This window comes from Glycine soja, chromosome 18 (assembly GCF_004193775.1).
Source record: "Glycine soja cultivar W05 chromosome 18, ASM419377v2, whole genome shotgun sequence".
Taxonomy (NCBI): domain Eukaryota; kingdom Viridiplantae; phylum Streptophyta; class Magnoliopsida; order Fabales; family Fabaceae; genus Glycine; species Glycine soja.
Window position 1 is genome coordinate 3,078,445 of NC_041019.1, and position 16,748 is coordinate 3,095,192.

The window sequence follows — 16,748 nt, forward strand, 5'->3', positions numbered from 1 at the left end:
GGATATCGATGCAAGTATGTCATTGGTTTGATAACCGACAAAGTGTGTTTATGCTAGGCATGGAAATTAAGGAGTGAAGGCGAAGCTTTAAAGCTAATGGACACAACTTTGGATGGGTCATACTCTCCTACCAAAGTGATACGGTACATTCTTATCGATCTCCTATGCACACAAGATCAAGCAAGGGATAGACCTACTATGCTTGAGGTTGTTTCGTTTCTTTCAAATGAAAGTGCTCATTTACCACCACCTAAACAACCAGGATTTTGTATCATTAGAGTTATGGAAGAGATAGAGAAGCACAACAGTTGTTCCATAAATGAGATAACAAATTCATTGACATCCGGTAGATAAAATATATACGTTCTTAGAAAAGTTAAAAAATCTGTAAATAATTTTTTAATATAATAATGAATTAGTGATGACAAGTGCCAAAGTTTCCAATATACGGATTGGCATGTCTCTATTGGCAATCCAGAAATAACTAGAACTTGAGTTATCAGATGATGATAGTCTAATTCCAAGGTAGAAATCTTGAGAGCCATTGAACTGAAAGAAACTCTACGCATACCAATTTGAAGATGAAATCAAACGGTGGGTTGTTGTGAGCTGAAGACCCTGGAGTAACGTGTCTTCGTTCAAGTTTGAAGGTTTTGTTATGTGCAGGATACAAGTGAAAACGATGAAGCATAGTATACTTTGGCTGAAAGCCATTATTGTTGGTTGGCACGTTCTGTGAAGTGGTTGTGATTTGTGAAACACACTGCAAGTCTACAACAAAACAATTTTGATCTTATTTAGCCTATAATATATGTGAGGATGCACATGCAATTAATGCTATCAGGGATGTGATTATCTTTTTACGAATCTAGTTAAACAGTGTCATAAAAACATTAGTTAAAGAATTAAAAAATAAAAATATTTATTATATAAATTATAAGAAAATATTAAAAAAAATATAAATAGCATAAATTCTTTATTATTTATATTTAAGTTTTTTAATCAATATCCTTAAAACACTAGTTAGTATTTATGTATATTTTTATTATGTAGGAAGGAAAATGAAAGAGATTAGAAGTTATTTTATTATTTATTTGACCTAAAAAAATAAAAATTACCTTTTTTATCTATCGATTTACACGTAAGATGCATGAGTATACTAAATAATAAACTGTTTGGATTGGAAATATATATATACACGTACGTGTATTAGTTTTATGGTTTCACGTAATATCCTTCCACTCAGTAATTGACACTCCTCCCAATATGAAAATTTTATACACATGAATTTTATGATTATATTTTCATTGTTGACCTTTTCTTTTTCTTCTAAATTCAAAGGGCCTTCTTAATTAGCTCAAGAAAACAGAAGTTGCACAACCATGATGTGATTACACATATTTTAGTGAATGTGATTGTATCCAACAAATTAACATCTGTCAATTTAAAAAAAAAAATCAATGAATAGAATTCTTGGGTTACGGTAATGGCACGCATGTTTTCGCTGACTTTAACTGTTACATCTTTTGAATACAAGGGGCTTTAGCTTAAAGAAAATTGAAAAAAGACTGTAAGATTAAACTAATCCAGAGGAGATCCTGGATAAATCAGAAAAAAAAAAAAAAAAAAAAACTATCCTATACAATGCACTAGGACGGTGATATAAGATAAATTATAATTGAACATCAATTTAGTACACGTAGTGACAAATAAGAATAAAATGAGATAAGTAGGTGATAAGATAAGTGATGAAATAAAAAGAGATAACAAAAACAAATGGCTCGCACTAGGGATGACAAGAAAATTGGGCGAGAGCACGGGTGATTTCAAGAATGGATTTAAAATAGACAAATATGAAAAATTAAAACTCAATTTCGTTCTTGTCAAGATTAGAGAAACCATCCTTTGAAGATTAGAGAAACTATCCTTTGAAGAACCTACTTATCTATTTTTTCTTAAAATAATTTACTTATGTATAATTTTAAATGAATCATATATTTATTTATTAGTTGCACTTTAGTTTTAATAATATTTTAAAAATAATAAATAAAATGAACCACACATATAAGAAATTTAAGAACTAAATTATATTTTTAATAATTCATATATTTAAAACAATTATTTATTATAAATTTTAATTATATAAAATTAAACATTTATTATGTGTAATACACACTAAAATATTATATTCTTTGACCACAACAAGTCGTGAGAAACCTATGTCTTTATATTATTTTTTTGGGGCTTTGGGGATGATTTTAAGTCACGCGTGGAAGAAAGTTCAATTTGATTTTTCCCCCAACAAATTAAAAAATGGCATCGTTAAGATTATCTTGTGGATTAAAAATAGAATTAAAATTGAAGTTGCTACCAAATAAAATGATAAAGTCTATTATAAGTATTGAAGTTGCAAACTATAAATAAATAAATGCCTTTGAAGCAACTGGAATTTCTACTTTCGACTCACTATGCCAAATATTAGTATTACTTTTAAGTCCTTGCATAAATCTTGTATCTTTTTTGCACCTTCAAAGTATTAATATATAGATGGTAGACTTTTGGTCTTCTCATCATTAATATTATATTTATAATCATAATAAATTAAACACAAGAGCGTATGTAGATATATTTTATCTACCTGATGTCAATGACATTGTTATCTCATTTGAACAACTTTTAGGCTGCTCTATCTCTTCCATGGATTCACTGCTACAAAATCCTGGTTGCTTAGGTAGAGGCAATTCAGCAATTTCATTTGATAGAAAAGAAACAACTTGGACCATAGTTGGCCTCTCTTTTGCTTGATCTTGAGTGCATAAAAGACCAATATGAATGTAGCGTAACACTTGGATGGGAGGGCATGACCCATCCAACAATGTGTCCGTTAGATTTAGAGCTTCACCTTCGTTCCATAATTTCCATGCCTGAAACAAACACAATTTCTTTTACTGTTGAACTTTAGACAAGTTTCTAGTCATCATCAATTGTATGGTTTGACGTAACTTACATAAACAACAAGATTGAGTGGGTAATCATCACTATTTTTCTTTCCACTTACTATCTCTAGTAGCAAGACTCCAAAACTATACACATCTATTTTAGTCGAGATAACACCCCTCATTGCATATTCTGGAGACATATAGCCACTGAAATAATATTAATAATACTAATTAATCCATCAAACGATTTAGAGTTTGAAAAAAATGCAAACTTAAAATTTTATATCAATACTTACTATGTCCCGACAATTCTGTTTGTTTGTTCTTCTGATTCTGCTAGTTCAAATATTCTAGCTGTTCCAAAATCTGATATTTTTGGATTCAACTCATTGTCCAATAAAATGTTGCTAGCTTTCAAGTCTCTGTGTATCACTTTTAATCTTGAATATTGATGTAAATATACGAGTCCTTGAGCAACTCCTTCAATAATTTGACATCGTATCTTCCATTCTAACATGTTTCTCTTGTTGGAATCTATTTTGGAGGTAAGACCCTTAAGCATGTGTAAACAAAGCACATATTCTAAAATGTAAATCAAATTGTGAAGGAGTAAATTTCTATACCAAAGAGATATAAATTCAAGCTTTTGTTGGGCATATACTCGTAGACTAATATTCTTTCTTCTCTGTCTATACAAAAACCAAGAAGCCTCACTAGACTAGTGTGCTGAAGTTTGACGATTAGCATTGCTTCATTTTTGAACTCTATCAGCCCCTGTCCTGAACTTTTGGATAGTCTCTTTATAGCAATTTCTTGCCCATTTGACAGCTTCCCCTTTAAAAAACACAACCCATATTAGAAAGTACTTCAATGAGATTGAATAATTAAATTGATCAAAGTTAAAAATAACTTGAAATTGAAGTTTGTATGTGCTAAGAGATTGAAGATATAATCTATCCGAATTCAACACGCACACACACATGTTTGAATAGATTCAATTGCTCTTTATCAGGTAAGTCTATCTTGTTCATGACCAAACTCCTTGTCTTCATATATCAGTATCGAGATTTAAAAGGATTGTCAAATACTAACAAACAATTAATATTGAAAATAGTATTAGTATATTACCTTGTAGACAGGTCCAAAGCCTCCCTCCCCTATTTTATTGGTGGAAGAAAAATTAGCAGTTGCCTCAAGAATAGTTTGAAAGTCAAATATATATGTTTCATCACTTGTGTTTCCATCTTTCCTCTGTTCTTTTCTTTCACCGTATGCAATGGAAATGGCAGTGCTTCTTCCAATATCAGTTAGTAGTTCTTTTTGCTTCTTACGCTTTTCAGCTGCACATCATACATGGAAGAGTAAAGGCAAAGTGATCTATAGTAGTTATCACAAACAAATTAAGTAATAAATTCTACATGGCTCTATCTGAATTTACATGGTCTTGTAAATTTATATTGTAAGACAATAGATCAGCAACCTCATATATGGTTTACATTCACTTATGCAAAAAAGGAAAAAAGAATCATAATGAAAAGTTTATCCTCAACTTCTTTTGGATCCTGATGTTGAAGCGTACCTCTTTCTTTGAGTTTTATCCATAACTTAATGCACGTAAAGCATGAAATGATCAGGAGAAGAGCTCCTCCTACTATTCCGCTTATGATCCATATGCTAGTAGTCTTGCCTGTATTGAAAATTAATTGTTAGTAGCAATGGCGGAGCTGTTTCTATTATTTTTAGTAGCATATATCAATTAAAGCTTGAACTTAAATTCCAACATGTTAGACTTGTAAACTGATGATAGAATTTAGAAAATTAAGTTAGAATGATGATAATTGTTATGCATACTTAGTTTGTACATTTAAATTACATAGTAATTTTCTAATCTCTTTTCTTTTAATGTTTCTTTTGACTTAAAAAGATAAGAATTTAGTTTCTTCTAAACTCTTGTCTCAAGAATGCTGAAGAAAATAAATTTATAGTGTTTTATTTTATTTTTGTAGAATTTTAATACATCATCAGAGGTCTAGAAGATGTTGAGAAACTGAAGCAGCGCGCTAATGCATGTTTGGCACATGAAGTCAAGCTAGAAGCTTGTTGTATTGAGCATGGGCGTTAAGCGCACGGTTGAAAGCTTAACGCATGGTCACTTAAGTCAGTTATACTTTGCATATGCATTGAGCATGGGTGTTAAGCGCACGATTGAAGGCTTAACGCGTGGTCTCTTAAATCAGCTATACTTCGCATGTGCACTAAGTGAGCATATACAAACTTAGCGCGCAATGATTTTCAAAAAACATGACTGTGCAACGTTTTGAAGAATATAAAAGGTTACACTGTGCTTTTTGGAGGGAGTTGGTCAACAAGGATATGAAATAGAGCAAAACACTCACTTTGAAGCTCTTCTTCTTCCATTTTCTTTGTTTCATTTATTTTTAGCCTCTCATGACCATGAGAGGCTAAATTACACATTATTGGGGGCTTGGATAACAAACACTCTATGATGTAATAATTTTTAGTGTCCATTTAATGTTATTTCAATATTATTGCTTCCTTTCTAAGTTTATTGTCTTGTTTATGGTTTGATCATTCATTCATATGTATGTTATAGGATTTTAATCATTGGGAAATGTTTTTACCCTAAGAATTTGAAGGAGCTTCTAGGTAACCCATGTCTAGGGAAAGAGTTGTGTTATTTAGCCTTGTTTATGCATCTTTATTCTTATTGTAAATTACTTGGTTTAACTCTTAGAGTGTGTTTGGATGGAGAAATTTAAATTTCTGAGAAATTTTAAATTCTAAGAATTTTAAATACTTTAATTGAAATTCTTTTATTTTCAAAATTTTGTGTTTGGATAAAAAAAATTAAAATTACGAGGATGAAAAAAATGAATGAAAAAAAAGAGAAGATATGGTTGGTGTGCTAGTTATACGTGTTGTTCCTCTATGCTCACACCCGATCGATATTTTAGGAGCTCAGACGGTGTTTCTTGAAGAAGACGATAAAAAGAGAATTTCAATTTCTCACATTTTAGAAGGAAATTGAAATTTCAGATTTTTAGTTATTTAAAATTCTGTTTTAAAATTTCAAAATTTTAAATTCTTCATAAAAAGCATCCAAACAATGAATTCTAAATTACAGAAATTCAAATTCTCTGATAAATTACTTTCCTCAGTTAAAATTCTCTATCCAAACGCACTCTTAAGGAATTAAGAGTAAAATTAGGTGTTTTAGACTCTTTCACATGAGAAATTATGGTTAGAGTAGTTTAATTGATAAAGATAATAATTGAAATAACTTTAATTGGTGAAAAAATCTTAACATTGTATTAAGAGTAATTTTGGTAGGCAAAACATCCAACACATCTACAAAAATCTACACCAAACATCATTTTCCACCTCCAAGCATTTGTTTTCTTGTCTCTTGTATCTTGTTCTACTTTCATATCCTTTGTTATGATTGAAGTTTATATTTCGGAATATATAATTTTAGTCATTCATTCGCTTAAAACTCGATATATACAAACTCTAAGTACAGTCAAAGTCTTTGTGGATTCAATACTTGATCTTACTGTTTTAATATTACTTTGACAAATTAGTATACTTGTCAAGGAGTTAACAACTCGTCTTAAAAAATGGTGAGTGTTAAGTAAAGAGTTTAATGATCATATACTCATAATATAAAATAATTTTATACTATCATTTAATTACAAATCACTACTTTTAATATACAAAATAATATAAATACATAATGGTAGTAGTGTATTTTTTTATTGAAAATATATTAAAAGTTTAAAACTAAAAGGACAATGCAATCTAACGGTAACCATTAATTTGTCACTTTTTTCATCGAAATAATTTGTCTTTTTTTAATCATTTTCTTCTTAAACACACATAATATATGGTACTTAAAATTATAAATTTGGTCTCTCTATTTGTCTCAAAATTCGATTTGGTCCTCCTATAATTTAATTTACGAATTTAGTCTTTCAGTTTTTTGCAATCTCGTTATTTCAGTCTCCCAATCCTGAAATTGGACGTTGACGGTTAATTGTTTACCTTGACCGTCACATGTTGCGCTTTTATTGGACGTTGACGATCACGTATCACAATTTTATTGAAAGTTGATATTAATTAGGTGCATGAAATTAATGTCCAATAAACGCTCGACACGTGACAATCAACGTTGACAAGCAGCAATCAATGTTCAATTTTGAGTTTGGGAACTTAAATAATGAGATTGAAAAAAATGAAAAACTAAATTCATTAATTAAATTATAAGGAAATCAAATTTATAATTTTAAAATAAATAAGAAATCAAATTTACGATTTTATCTATATATGTTTCTAGCATGGACTTAACTTACCTTTTCCACTCCGAATGAAGTAAATTTGGCGGCTACCAGTGATCAAATTGTTAGTGTCAGAAAAGTTTGCTGTGCCCTTGCTCCATATCTCACAACCAGTTGCATCCGCATTAACATAAGAGTAAGCCTCGCAAGAGCAATTATTCAAGCACTTCATCCAGCAATCAAAATGGCTTAGTTTCTCCTTTGCATCAAATATGAACCCTTTCCCTGCCATTACCCCATATCTACTCTCGCTACTGCCTAAGTACAAACTATCAACGTCCGTGCATTTGTGTGCACTTGGCATTGAACAACCAGACAGAAAGTACTTGTTATCACTGCATGAATAACTGGCACCACTGCTACCATATATTATACCCAAAGATCCCATTATGATATAACCATAAACAGGCACATACTTCACGTACGTTTCATCTTCATCTGAGTAGTACTCAAAAACGAAGTCCTTCTCGTAAAGTGAGGACTTTAAATTGGCAAAATTTCCATTGCTCCATTGGCCACTACTCCAAACAATCTTCTCTCTCCACCACATCACCATTTCCTTCGTTTTGTGGTCAAGGCCAAGGCTGAAGGACCCTGACAAAGGAGACTTACCACTTCTCCATGATGTTATAGACCAATTTTGGCCTGTTTTTCTGTCAAACCCTAGCTTCATCCCTGGTAAAAGCATGTTTGTGGGATAATCAAAGCTTTGCCACAATATGTTCTTCACAGATCCATCTTGGTTTATTTCCTGAAGCACAAAGTTGCCATTATCTTGCAAGATGGCACTGGTGATGATAGTACTGTTGCTATTACTTTCAGGTTTAGAAGAAGAATAGAGCATGATAGTGGAATTTCCACCGTTGGAAATAATTTTCAAGTTACCATATTGATCAATTGTGAGAGCCACTGAAGGGTCACGGATTGGCTCGTCTCTATTGGCAACCCAGTTATAACTAGAATTAACAACTGAGAGTCTAATTCCAAGGTAGAAATATTCAGACTCATCGAGCTGAAAGAAACTCAGTGTGAACAAACCTGAAGAGCAGATCAAAGAGTTGGTTGTTGTGAGCTGATCATGACCTTGGAATAGCGTGTCACCGTTAAAGTTTGAAGGCTTTGTTGAGTGCAGGAGACAAGTGAAAGTAATGAAGTATAGTATTCTGTTGCCGAAAGCCATTGGTGGTGTAACATGTAATGCCTGAGCTGTGAACTCTGCAACACGTTTTTGATCTTGTTAGTCTATAACATGAGAAGTTATATTATGTTCAAGCCAACAGGGAAGTCATAAGAAAAACAATTATTGGGGTAGGTTGTTATTTTAATATTGACTATAAAAAAAATAATACTCCCTCCCACTTAAGGAAAAAAATTCACATTTTATCGATCACGAACGTAAGAAAATCTAAACTAATTTTATGTTATAATGTTATTATCTCTATATTTTTTTATTTAATTGAGATTTATATAGTTTTAATTACTTCTTTTAATGAGTTTAATGTCTATGCTATAAATTACCGCTTGAATTAATTTAAAAAAATTATTTTAAAAGTTAATCAATTTATCATATATAATTATTTTTTATTAAATAAATATAACTCTTTATCTGGTTTTTTTTTCTCTTTTCTCCTTTTTTATACCATGCTTCAATATAGAATAACTTAAAAAAAATAGTTTTGTTTTATTGAGATTGATGTAATTAAATATGATTAATTAATTTTCTTAGCTAATTTTTTTTTTCTTCTTATACTTAAGGCAAGGAGGGAGACAGGGAGTAGACCGTACATGAGGAATAAATTGTTAATTTTTTTCAACTTTATTTGGAATATATCAAATGGAATTATTTCTTTAAAATGAATTGAAATTAAAACACGCATGCACCATGGCATGAATAGAGTTTTCGTCTGACGATTATATGCATGAATATTGTTGTATGTTTGCTGACCTATTTTCTTTTAAATTCAAGGGGCATTACCTCAAAGAAAACAGGAAGGAAAAAGAAACACTATAAGAAGAAACTCAGTGCAACATGGAAGCCTCACACAGAATCATTTAAAGAGTTTTTTTTTTTTTTTTGCTAATAAGTGTCTTATAATATGGGAATAAATCATATGACACTTTTTAGAAGTTTATTATGGTCTATCTTAGGTAAACTCTAAATTAGTTTTGATAATTCTATGAATTATTTATTTTTCTAGTGTTCCTTTAGGAAATTTTTACCGCTCATTTGAAATATTTTACTTAATTTATTCTCAAGAAAGTATATCTTATTGCATTAGAAACATTTGAAATATTCTACTGAATTTCTTCTCAAGAAAGTAGTATATCTTATTGCATATGAAATGATGCGGAAAAGAATTTGGATACAAATATTAATAGGCCGTATATTAGTTAATATATACATATGTTGACGATGCATTGCTGTTAAGAATCAAGATATTGGAGTTCAACTTATCAATTGATTTAAAACCCTTCAAACCCAATCAATATCCAACCATTATATATTGAAAAACTATTTGATAAAATTTATATTGATTTTAGTTAAAATTTTACTCTCATTTCAAAGTTATTTTTATGTTTTATGTTAGGCAATGAAGGGAAGATTTATTTTTTTAATGAAAAAAAGGGAAAGAGTTGAAGTCGAAATAATACAGAAAAACAACAAAATATATATAGGATTCCAATCATGACAGCGTCAACGATATTAATTAAGTCATGTTACTTTTATTAATTCATCAAATTAGATCTTTCAAATTAGTAGCTTTGGGCGAGGGGAAACTCCCTAATTAAATATCTCTAGTAATTTTTTATCAAATAAGTTAATTTACGAACTAATAAACTACTTAATTGTCTTGTCAAACACATAGTTGGAGATAAATTTATTAATCTATTTTTACAAAAAAAAAAAAATTCTAGCTAAAGTAAATTTTCAAATAGAATTTCAACTTTCATACTTCTATTAACATAATATCATATAATATTTGTTACTATTTTCATTAATGAGATTGACTACATATATAAATCATTAAGGTATAATTTTATCATTTATTTTAAAAATTAGCAAAACTAGTTTTGCGTTTATTTCGGACTTCACCTTTCATCTCACACCCCACCCAAAAAAAGGCTATTAAAATTACTATAAATATTAAATGCATGCTATATAAAATGGATATGTTGATAAAATGTATCATATATTAAATTTAATTCATATAATATACTATTTGTTTTCAAATGTCTTCTCCTTTAAAAATAATAATATGATTAGAAATACTATTAGACACTAAATAACACTAAATATGAATATCTCTTTCATTAAAAATTCAATTGACTCATCATATACTCAACTCCTAATTACTACATATAGGACACGAAGTAAAATATTTGCTAATGCTAAATAAAAATAAAAGTAAAATCAACACTAAAATTTTGGGTACAGATACTAAAATGGGTTTAAATACTACTACATGGAATACTGCAGTCTTGCATGGCCTAACAAAAATGGGAAAAAAATGAACACTGCTTTACTTCAATGACCCGTTTCTGCTTCGCCCGACCCGTATTGTGGTTCGGGTAACCCGATCGGGTCGGAGCTCACCATGTCTGTTACTTATGTTGTTCACCATTTGCAGAGGTTGTCGTGTCGCAGAAACACACAACTAAAGCCACTTCTTCTTCAGTTTCACCGACACAATGCCTTTCATCTCCAAAATTCAGCGCCAATCCGATTACACCCTCTTTGGTTCCGCCACTCCCATCGTCATCGACAATGGCGCCTCCTATTTCCGCATTGGGTACCTTCTTGAACCCTAATTTTGTCTCAAAAAATCGAAACTTTTATTTTTTTTGGTTTCTCTGTTTTTCAAATCAGCTCGTGATGGGGTTGTTGATTTTAACGTTAAACTTTGTTCCTTTTGGTGAATTGCCAGATGGGCAGGAGAGACTCAACCCCGTGTTGTTTTCCGCAACATTGTCCAAAGGCCACGCCACAAAACAACCGGTATCACATACTTAGTTACTGTGTCATGTTTTATTGTTATTCTCCATCTTAGTTACTGTGTCATGTATTTGTTTTGTTGTTTGTGTTTGTCTGAAATGTTTCTGCAGTGAAACTGTGTAGTTAATGTTGAAGTTGTTGTCCCAATTCTTGTTGTCGTGGTGCATTTTCATTAGTTTATTAACTATATTTTAATTTCGTAAAAGAATAAAATAGGACCGAGATATATTTATTATTGTGACTGAATAGTCTTTTATATTCAAGAGGAACCTGTTTCATGAGCTGATAAAGAGCCAACTAAAAGGAAATTTGTCGCATGTTGAATATTTTTTTTTTTTTGAACATTTTGTAACACAGGAGAAACCGTCACTATTGTTGGTGACCATGATCCAGCATTACTGAAATACTTTGACTGTACACGCTCTGGACCCCGCTCAGCATTTGACAGCAATGTTGTTTACCAGTTTGAAATAATGGAATATGTAAGTTGTCCCTCATTACAATTTTGTGAGTGAAGGAGAGGTAGTTTTTTTTTTAGTCATTCCTATATGATTGTTATTATGCAATTAGAATTCAGTTCCTGATGATCATATGCTAGTCTGTGATTTGTGTTGGCTGCTGTGTGTGTTGTATGCATGTGAAGTTACATTTCTATTTCAGGAAATGGTCTATTTGGGTGGCTGCATGTTAGAATGAGAGATTTTACTTGAGAACATATGGTGTTGCCACTTGTGTTATTGCTATATGATACATTTGGATTAATGAGATGTCTTTGTTGTTTAGTTGTTGGTTTGTCCAAATTGAACACCAAAATGTGTAGTAACTTCTAAGGATTTACATTTTCAACCATTTCAAAATGTTTTTAGAACAAGTATCCAAATTCCAAAATATAGTTTCTTTTCCTCTGCATGGATTCTATCTTTTGAATTGTGCTGATATGGATAAATATTAAGAGTTCGAACATGGCCAAAAATCTTGTTTTTTGCTGCCTAGAGTATAGACCTCGGCATTTCTTCAAGGTCCTACAGAATGACCATTCCTGGGACTATCTCATAGACAGTGCCATAGTGGTGCCTTGCACCAGGCAATGCCAAGGTTCCTTTTCCTAGTATATAATAAATGGAAGAACTATTCTCCTAGTATGAGATAATGTATGAATTGATGTGTGACAGTTAGGTTTGATAGTTCACAGGCTAAGGTCACAAGCTGAATATAGAATCATAGGCTTTTGACAACTAGTTGGAAAGGATGTGTACCATATTAAATATTATGGAAATAGATCATGCATGTATACTGTGTATGCTTTCATTAATTCTGAAAAACATGTGAAGGAAAGCCTTGCTGACATTTTCTTTCATCTATAGATTCTGGACTTTGGATTTGACCGGTTGGGTGCTACAGGATCAGAGGTATGCCCATAAATGGAGTAGTGTTTTCCATTTTTCTTTACTGAGCATTTAGTTTGCTATCGTCGTTATGATGACATTTTAAATTCCAATAGACCACTACTAGTAATTTTGGTATGCTAGTAAACTTAGTGATCTGTAGTTACCTAGGATTTCCTTGGTTTGATGAATACAGATTTTTCTCTTTTGGAACTTCTACAATTAAAATTATTTAACTCACTCTTTTATATCTTTATGTTTTATGCCAGAGCAGATTGATCATCCTGTCCTGATCACAGAATGTGTATGCAACCCAGTTCAGTCTCGTAGTAAAATGGGAGAACTTCTTTTTGAGACTTATGGAGTTCCATCTATAGGTACTAATACTTTATTAATCCTATCAAAAAGAAAAATAAAACACTTCATCTTCATCAACTGGCATTAGTAGGAAATGAAGTGTTGGCTTGCCTATTGTCTTATGCCCAATCTTGTCCACCTGGCTATTCTTAAATGGAAAACCAATTACTAAGTGAAGCCCTTCAAGACCATGTTTGATGTCTTGTCACATAGTTGTGACTAGTTTGGACCCCATCATGGGCACATGTTTATCTCTATTCTATGCTAGATGGTGTACTTGTAATTTTATTGACAATGCTATCTATGCTTCTCTGTCCTGGCAGCCTTTGGTGTTGACGCGGCATTCAGCTATAAATATAATCAACAGCAAGGTGTTTGTGATAAAGATGGTCTTGCAATGTGTCCTGGATTCAATACAACTCATGTGATTCCGGTATGCTTTTTTTCTTATTTACGTCAAAGGGTCTTTTATGCAAAGGAAAACACTTATGGTTTCTGTTTGTCCTTACACGCATTGTTACATTTGTAGATCACAAATCATTGCCGGTAGGATTTTCATGGCCTTATCAAGTGTATAAAGTGATATAATTCTTTATAATCATTTTCTTTATTTTTTATATTTCCAGTTTGTAGATGGGGAGCCTATTTATAAAGGATGCTGTCGCACCAATATTGGTGGATTCCATGTGACCGATTATTTAAAACAACTTCTTTCACTCAAATATCCTTATCATATGTGAGTAAAAATCATCTTGGCTCTGCTATCATCAAACTGTTGCTAAATAGATATCATTTTTTTAGAGTTTATTATGTTCTCAATGCAGGGCTAGATTTACATGGGAAAAGGTTGAAGACCTGAAGATGGAACATTGTTATATTGCCCCAGACTATGCTTCTGAAGCTCGGCTGTTTCAGGTAAGAAAAGGTTCTTCTTTTCAATCTAAGTTCATACATCATCTCTATTTTTCTATGATTTTACTTCATTAATGGTCTGACAGAAAGGAGCTAAAGAGGCCGAAGAAAAAACCAGATGTTGGCAGCTCCCTTGGGTTCCACCCCCAACTGAGGAGCCTCCTTCTGAGGAAGAGATTGCAAGAAAGGCAGCAATAAAAGAGAGACAAGGGCAAAGATTACGAGAAATGGCTGAGGCAAAGAGGTCATCTAGAATAAACGAATTGGAAAATGAATTGCATGGTTTGGAATTTCTTTTAAAACAGCTTGAACAAGTTGAAGACAGTAATGTTCCGTCTTTCCTAGCAGCAACTGGTTATGTCTCTAGGCAGGAGATAGAATCTGCCCGCACTAAAGTTACACAATCCTTACGGAAAGCAAAAGGTGAACCAAAGAACGAGCAAGCTGAAACTGATAAGGCCAGCCCTAATGCTAATGAAAAGTATTCTCTTATAAACATCCCTGATGACATGCTCACAACAGACCAGGTCAGTTTTAGCATATCGCATGCATCATTACATTGAACTTGCTGTCTTCCCATCCTTTAAATGTACTTGCCATTGTAAATTTCTTGCTTTTATCCATATTTGTTTTCGATCTTTAATATTCCAAATAATTTTTTTGCATGTTGCCCTCTGTGCCTTATGAAGTTGACAATGTTTGTTGGGTGTGCTCTGTTGATAGCTCATTGAAAAGAAGAAACAGTTATCACTGAAATCCATGTCTGAAGGGCGGCAGCGATTAAAACAGAAGCGTTATGAAGAGGAATTGGAGCGAGAAAGGAAACAACAGCTAGAGGATGAGAAACGCCTGTATGTTTCATGCTTTAATTTATTCAGTTTAATTGAAATTACTTTGTTGCATATTTATGCAAGTTAAAAAGATCATCATTTCAACCTAGTAAAAGGGGGGGAAATGACAAATCAAGAGCATTCAGTTTCTGTCTAATTTAAGGTTACTTAATGCCTTGGCAAGTGATAGAAGTGCATACTATACTATTTATACCTTAGTTAATGTCAGGACATGACATTTGTACAAAGCATGACTGATCTTGACAAGGCTTGAATACTTAACATTAGGGCATTGGTTAAGGAACTAAAATGAGAAAGTATTTATTGCGGAAATCATAGGAGAGCATAAAAAAAGTCATGGACAATGCAATAAAAACATTTCTCCTTTTAATTCCTTAACCACTGCCCTAAGGCACTGGTTAACATTTGCCTATAAATTATAATACTCTATTATGCTTTAAAAAAATTCTGATTGTCTTTTTTCCCTTATTGTAGAGAGAATCCAGAGCTTTACTTGGAACAATTGCATGCTAGATACAAAGACCTTTCAGAGAAAGTTGACCAACGAAAACGGCTCAAGACAAATGGAGGTCATTCTAATGGAAATAACTTATCCGGTGGCATTGGTCGTGGTGAGAGACTCAATGCTGCTCAAAGGGAGAGAATGCGCCTCTTGACAACTGCTGCCTTTGATCGCGGCAAGGGTGAGGATACATTTGGTGCCAAAGATGAAGATTGGCAACTTTACAAATTGATGGGCAAAGATAATGATGATGGTGATGAGGAACCAGATGAGGATGATGCAGAGCTAGCCCGCATCTCTTCAAGGCTACTGGTTAGCTTTATGTCTTTCATAATAATGCTAATAGTTATGCTTTGTGGATGCAGTATCCATTTGAATGGTTGCGTTACATATAGGCTCTTGATGACTCACAAATCTTGCTGAATTGTTGCTTTGGTGTAGGACTTGGATCCAACATTTGTGCCCAACAAGTCAGAAACAGGTAGCTCTCAACCTGCCGAGGCACCACGTGCCCGCCCTCTCACCAAAGAAGATTTTCAGATTGTTTTTGGTGTTGAAAGGTTCAGGTGCCCCGAAATTTTGTTCAATCCAAACTGGATTGCGGTTGATCAGGCAGGGTTAGATGAGATGGCTGGGGTCTCAATAAGAAGGTTATCATGTAAGGATGAAAGCCTGGAAGAGAGACTCACTAGCTCCATACTTGTGACTGGTGGAAGTTCTCTTTTCCCCGGCATCATTGAACGCCTTGAAGCCGGAATTCGGATGATTCGGCCATGTGGAGCACCCATAAAAGTAGTTAGAGCACTGGATCCTGTTATGGATGCATGGCGTGGGGCTGCAGCGTTCGCATCAGCCCCACAATTCCATACACAAACTTTCAGTAGGATGGATTATTTCGAAAAGGGTGAAGACTGGCTCCGCAGTTATCAGATTAAATACTCATTGTAATTGAGTTGATAACACAGGACTTATTAATGTCTTGAACATCATACCTCAATTTAGACAATATTATCCTTTCAGCTAACTTGCTGCTCATGCTGTTGCTGAAGCTACAAGTAGTATGCTGTTCATATTTTCACTTTTCAGTATGATGAATAGAATCCATGTGGTTTTTTTTTAATTGATGAAATTGTGTACGTGGTTTTTTTCTCTTCCATTTGTTTGGATTTGAAATGAAATAAGAGGGAAAGAAATACGGATAGAAGTCCAAGAGAAATAAAGTAGAAAAATTGTGTTGTTTTGATTAATACAAACAAGGAAAGAAGTAGATAAATGTTTCTCTGTTTTTTTTTTTTTTGAAAAAATTTATTTATTTGTTAAGATGAGTGGAAGAGTGGAAATTAATAAAAAAATTAAATGAAAATTGTTTACTATTGATTATACTTATTTTCAATATAAATTATTTTATATTTGGAATTTTTATGTCATTAAAAACAAGGCTTAAATTCACTCT

The 16,748-nt window shown here is 32.5% G+C and overlaps 2 protein-coding genes across 3 annotated transcripts; one reads left to right on the forward strand and one right to left on the reverse strand.

Annotated features, from left to right (window-relative positions):
• Positions 1 to 464: 464 nt before the first annotated feature.
• LOC114396075 (G-type lectin S-receptor-like serine/threonine-protein kinase At1g67520) lies at positions 465 to 8,517 on the reverse strand. Its single transcript, XM_028357965.1, has 8 exons — positions 7,310 to 8,517; positions 4,519 to 4,626; positions 4,068 to 4,279; positions 3,563 to 3,773; positions 3,236 to 3,473; positions 3,008 to 3,146; positions 2,639 to 2,924; positions 465 to 771 (listed from the first exon to the last, which is right to left on the reverse strand). Exons 1-8 carry the CDS (start codon positions 8,472 to 8,474, stop codon positions 515 to 517), a joined length of 2,616 nt encoding a protein of 871 aa, XP_028213766.1. The 5' UTR covers positions 8,475 to 8,517; the 3' UTR covers positions 465 to 514.
• A 2,262-nt stretch (positions 8,518 to 10,779) lies between these two features.
• Positions 10,780 to 16,444, forward strand: LOC114395133 (actin-related protein 5-like). Of its 2 annotated transcripts, XM_028356841.1 has the most exons (12): positions 10,780 to 11,085; positions 11,221 to 11,291; positions 11,646 to 11,770; positions 12,653 to 12,697; positions 12,948 to 13,050; positions 13,354 to 13,463; positions 13,657 to 13,766; positions 13,855 to 13,945; positions 14,029 to 14,469; positions 14,666 to 14,793; positions 15,268 to 15,607; positions 15,737 to 16,444. In XM_028356841.1, exons 1-12 carry the CDS (start codon positions 10,985 to 10,987, stop codon positions 16,241 to 16,243), a joined length of 2,172 nt encoding a protein of 723 aa, XP_028212642.1. In that variant the 5' UTR covers positions 10,780 to 10,984; the 3' UTR covers positions 16,244 to 16,444. The 2 variants fall into 2 exon arrangements, with proteins under 2 accessions (XP_028212642.1, XP_028212643.1); XM_028356842.1 differs by lacking the exons at positions 10,780 to 11,085; positions 11,221 to 11,291; positions 11,646 to 11,770 and having other exon boundaries at positions 12,649 to 12,697; positions 12,943 to 13,050.
• The last annotated feature ends 304 nt before the right edge of the window (positions 16,445 to 16,748 follow it).

Bases quoted from the DNA above. Each gene is read 5' to 3' on its own strand.
- LOC114395133 (XM_028356841.1), top strand. From the start codon at position 10,985: ATGCCTTTCATCTCCAAAATTCAGCGCCAATCCGATTACACCCTCTTT. The intron at 13,051-13,353 runs GTACTAATACTT...CTGTCCTGGCAG, and splicing joins TTATGGAGTTCCATCTATAG to CCTTTGGTGTTGACGCGGCA. The intron at 14,794-15,267 runs GTATGTTTCATG...CCCTTATTGTAG, and splicing joins CTAGAGGATGAGAAACGCCT to AGAGAATCCAGAGCTTTACT.
- LOC114396075 (XM_028357965.1), bottom strand. From the start codon at position 8,474: ATGGCTTTCGGCAACAGAATACTATACTTCATTACTTTCACTTGTCTC. The intron at 3,474-3,562 runs GTATAGAAATTT...CCTCCAAAATAG, and splicing joins CTTGAATTTATATCTCTTTG to ATTCCAACAAGAGAAACATG. The intron at 3,147-3,235 runs GTAAGTATTGAT...ATATTATTTCAG, and splicing joins AACAGAATTGTCGGGACATA to TGGCTATATGTCTCCAGAAT.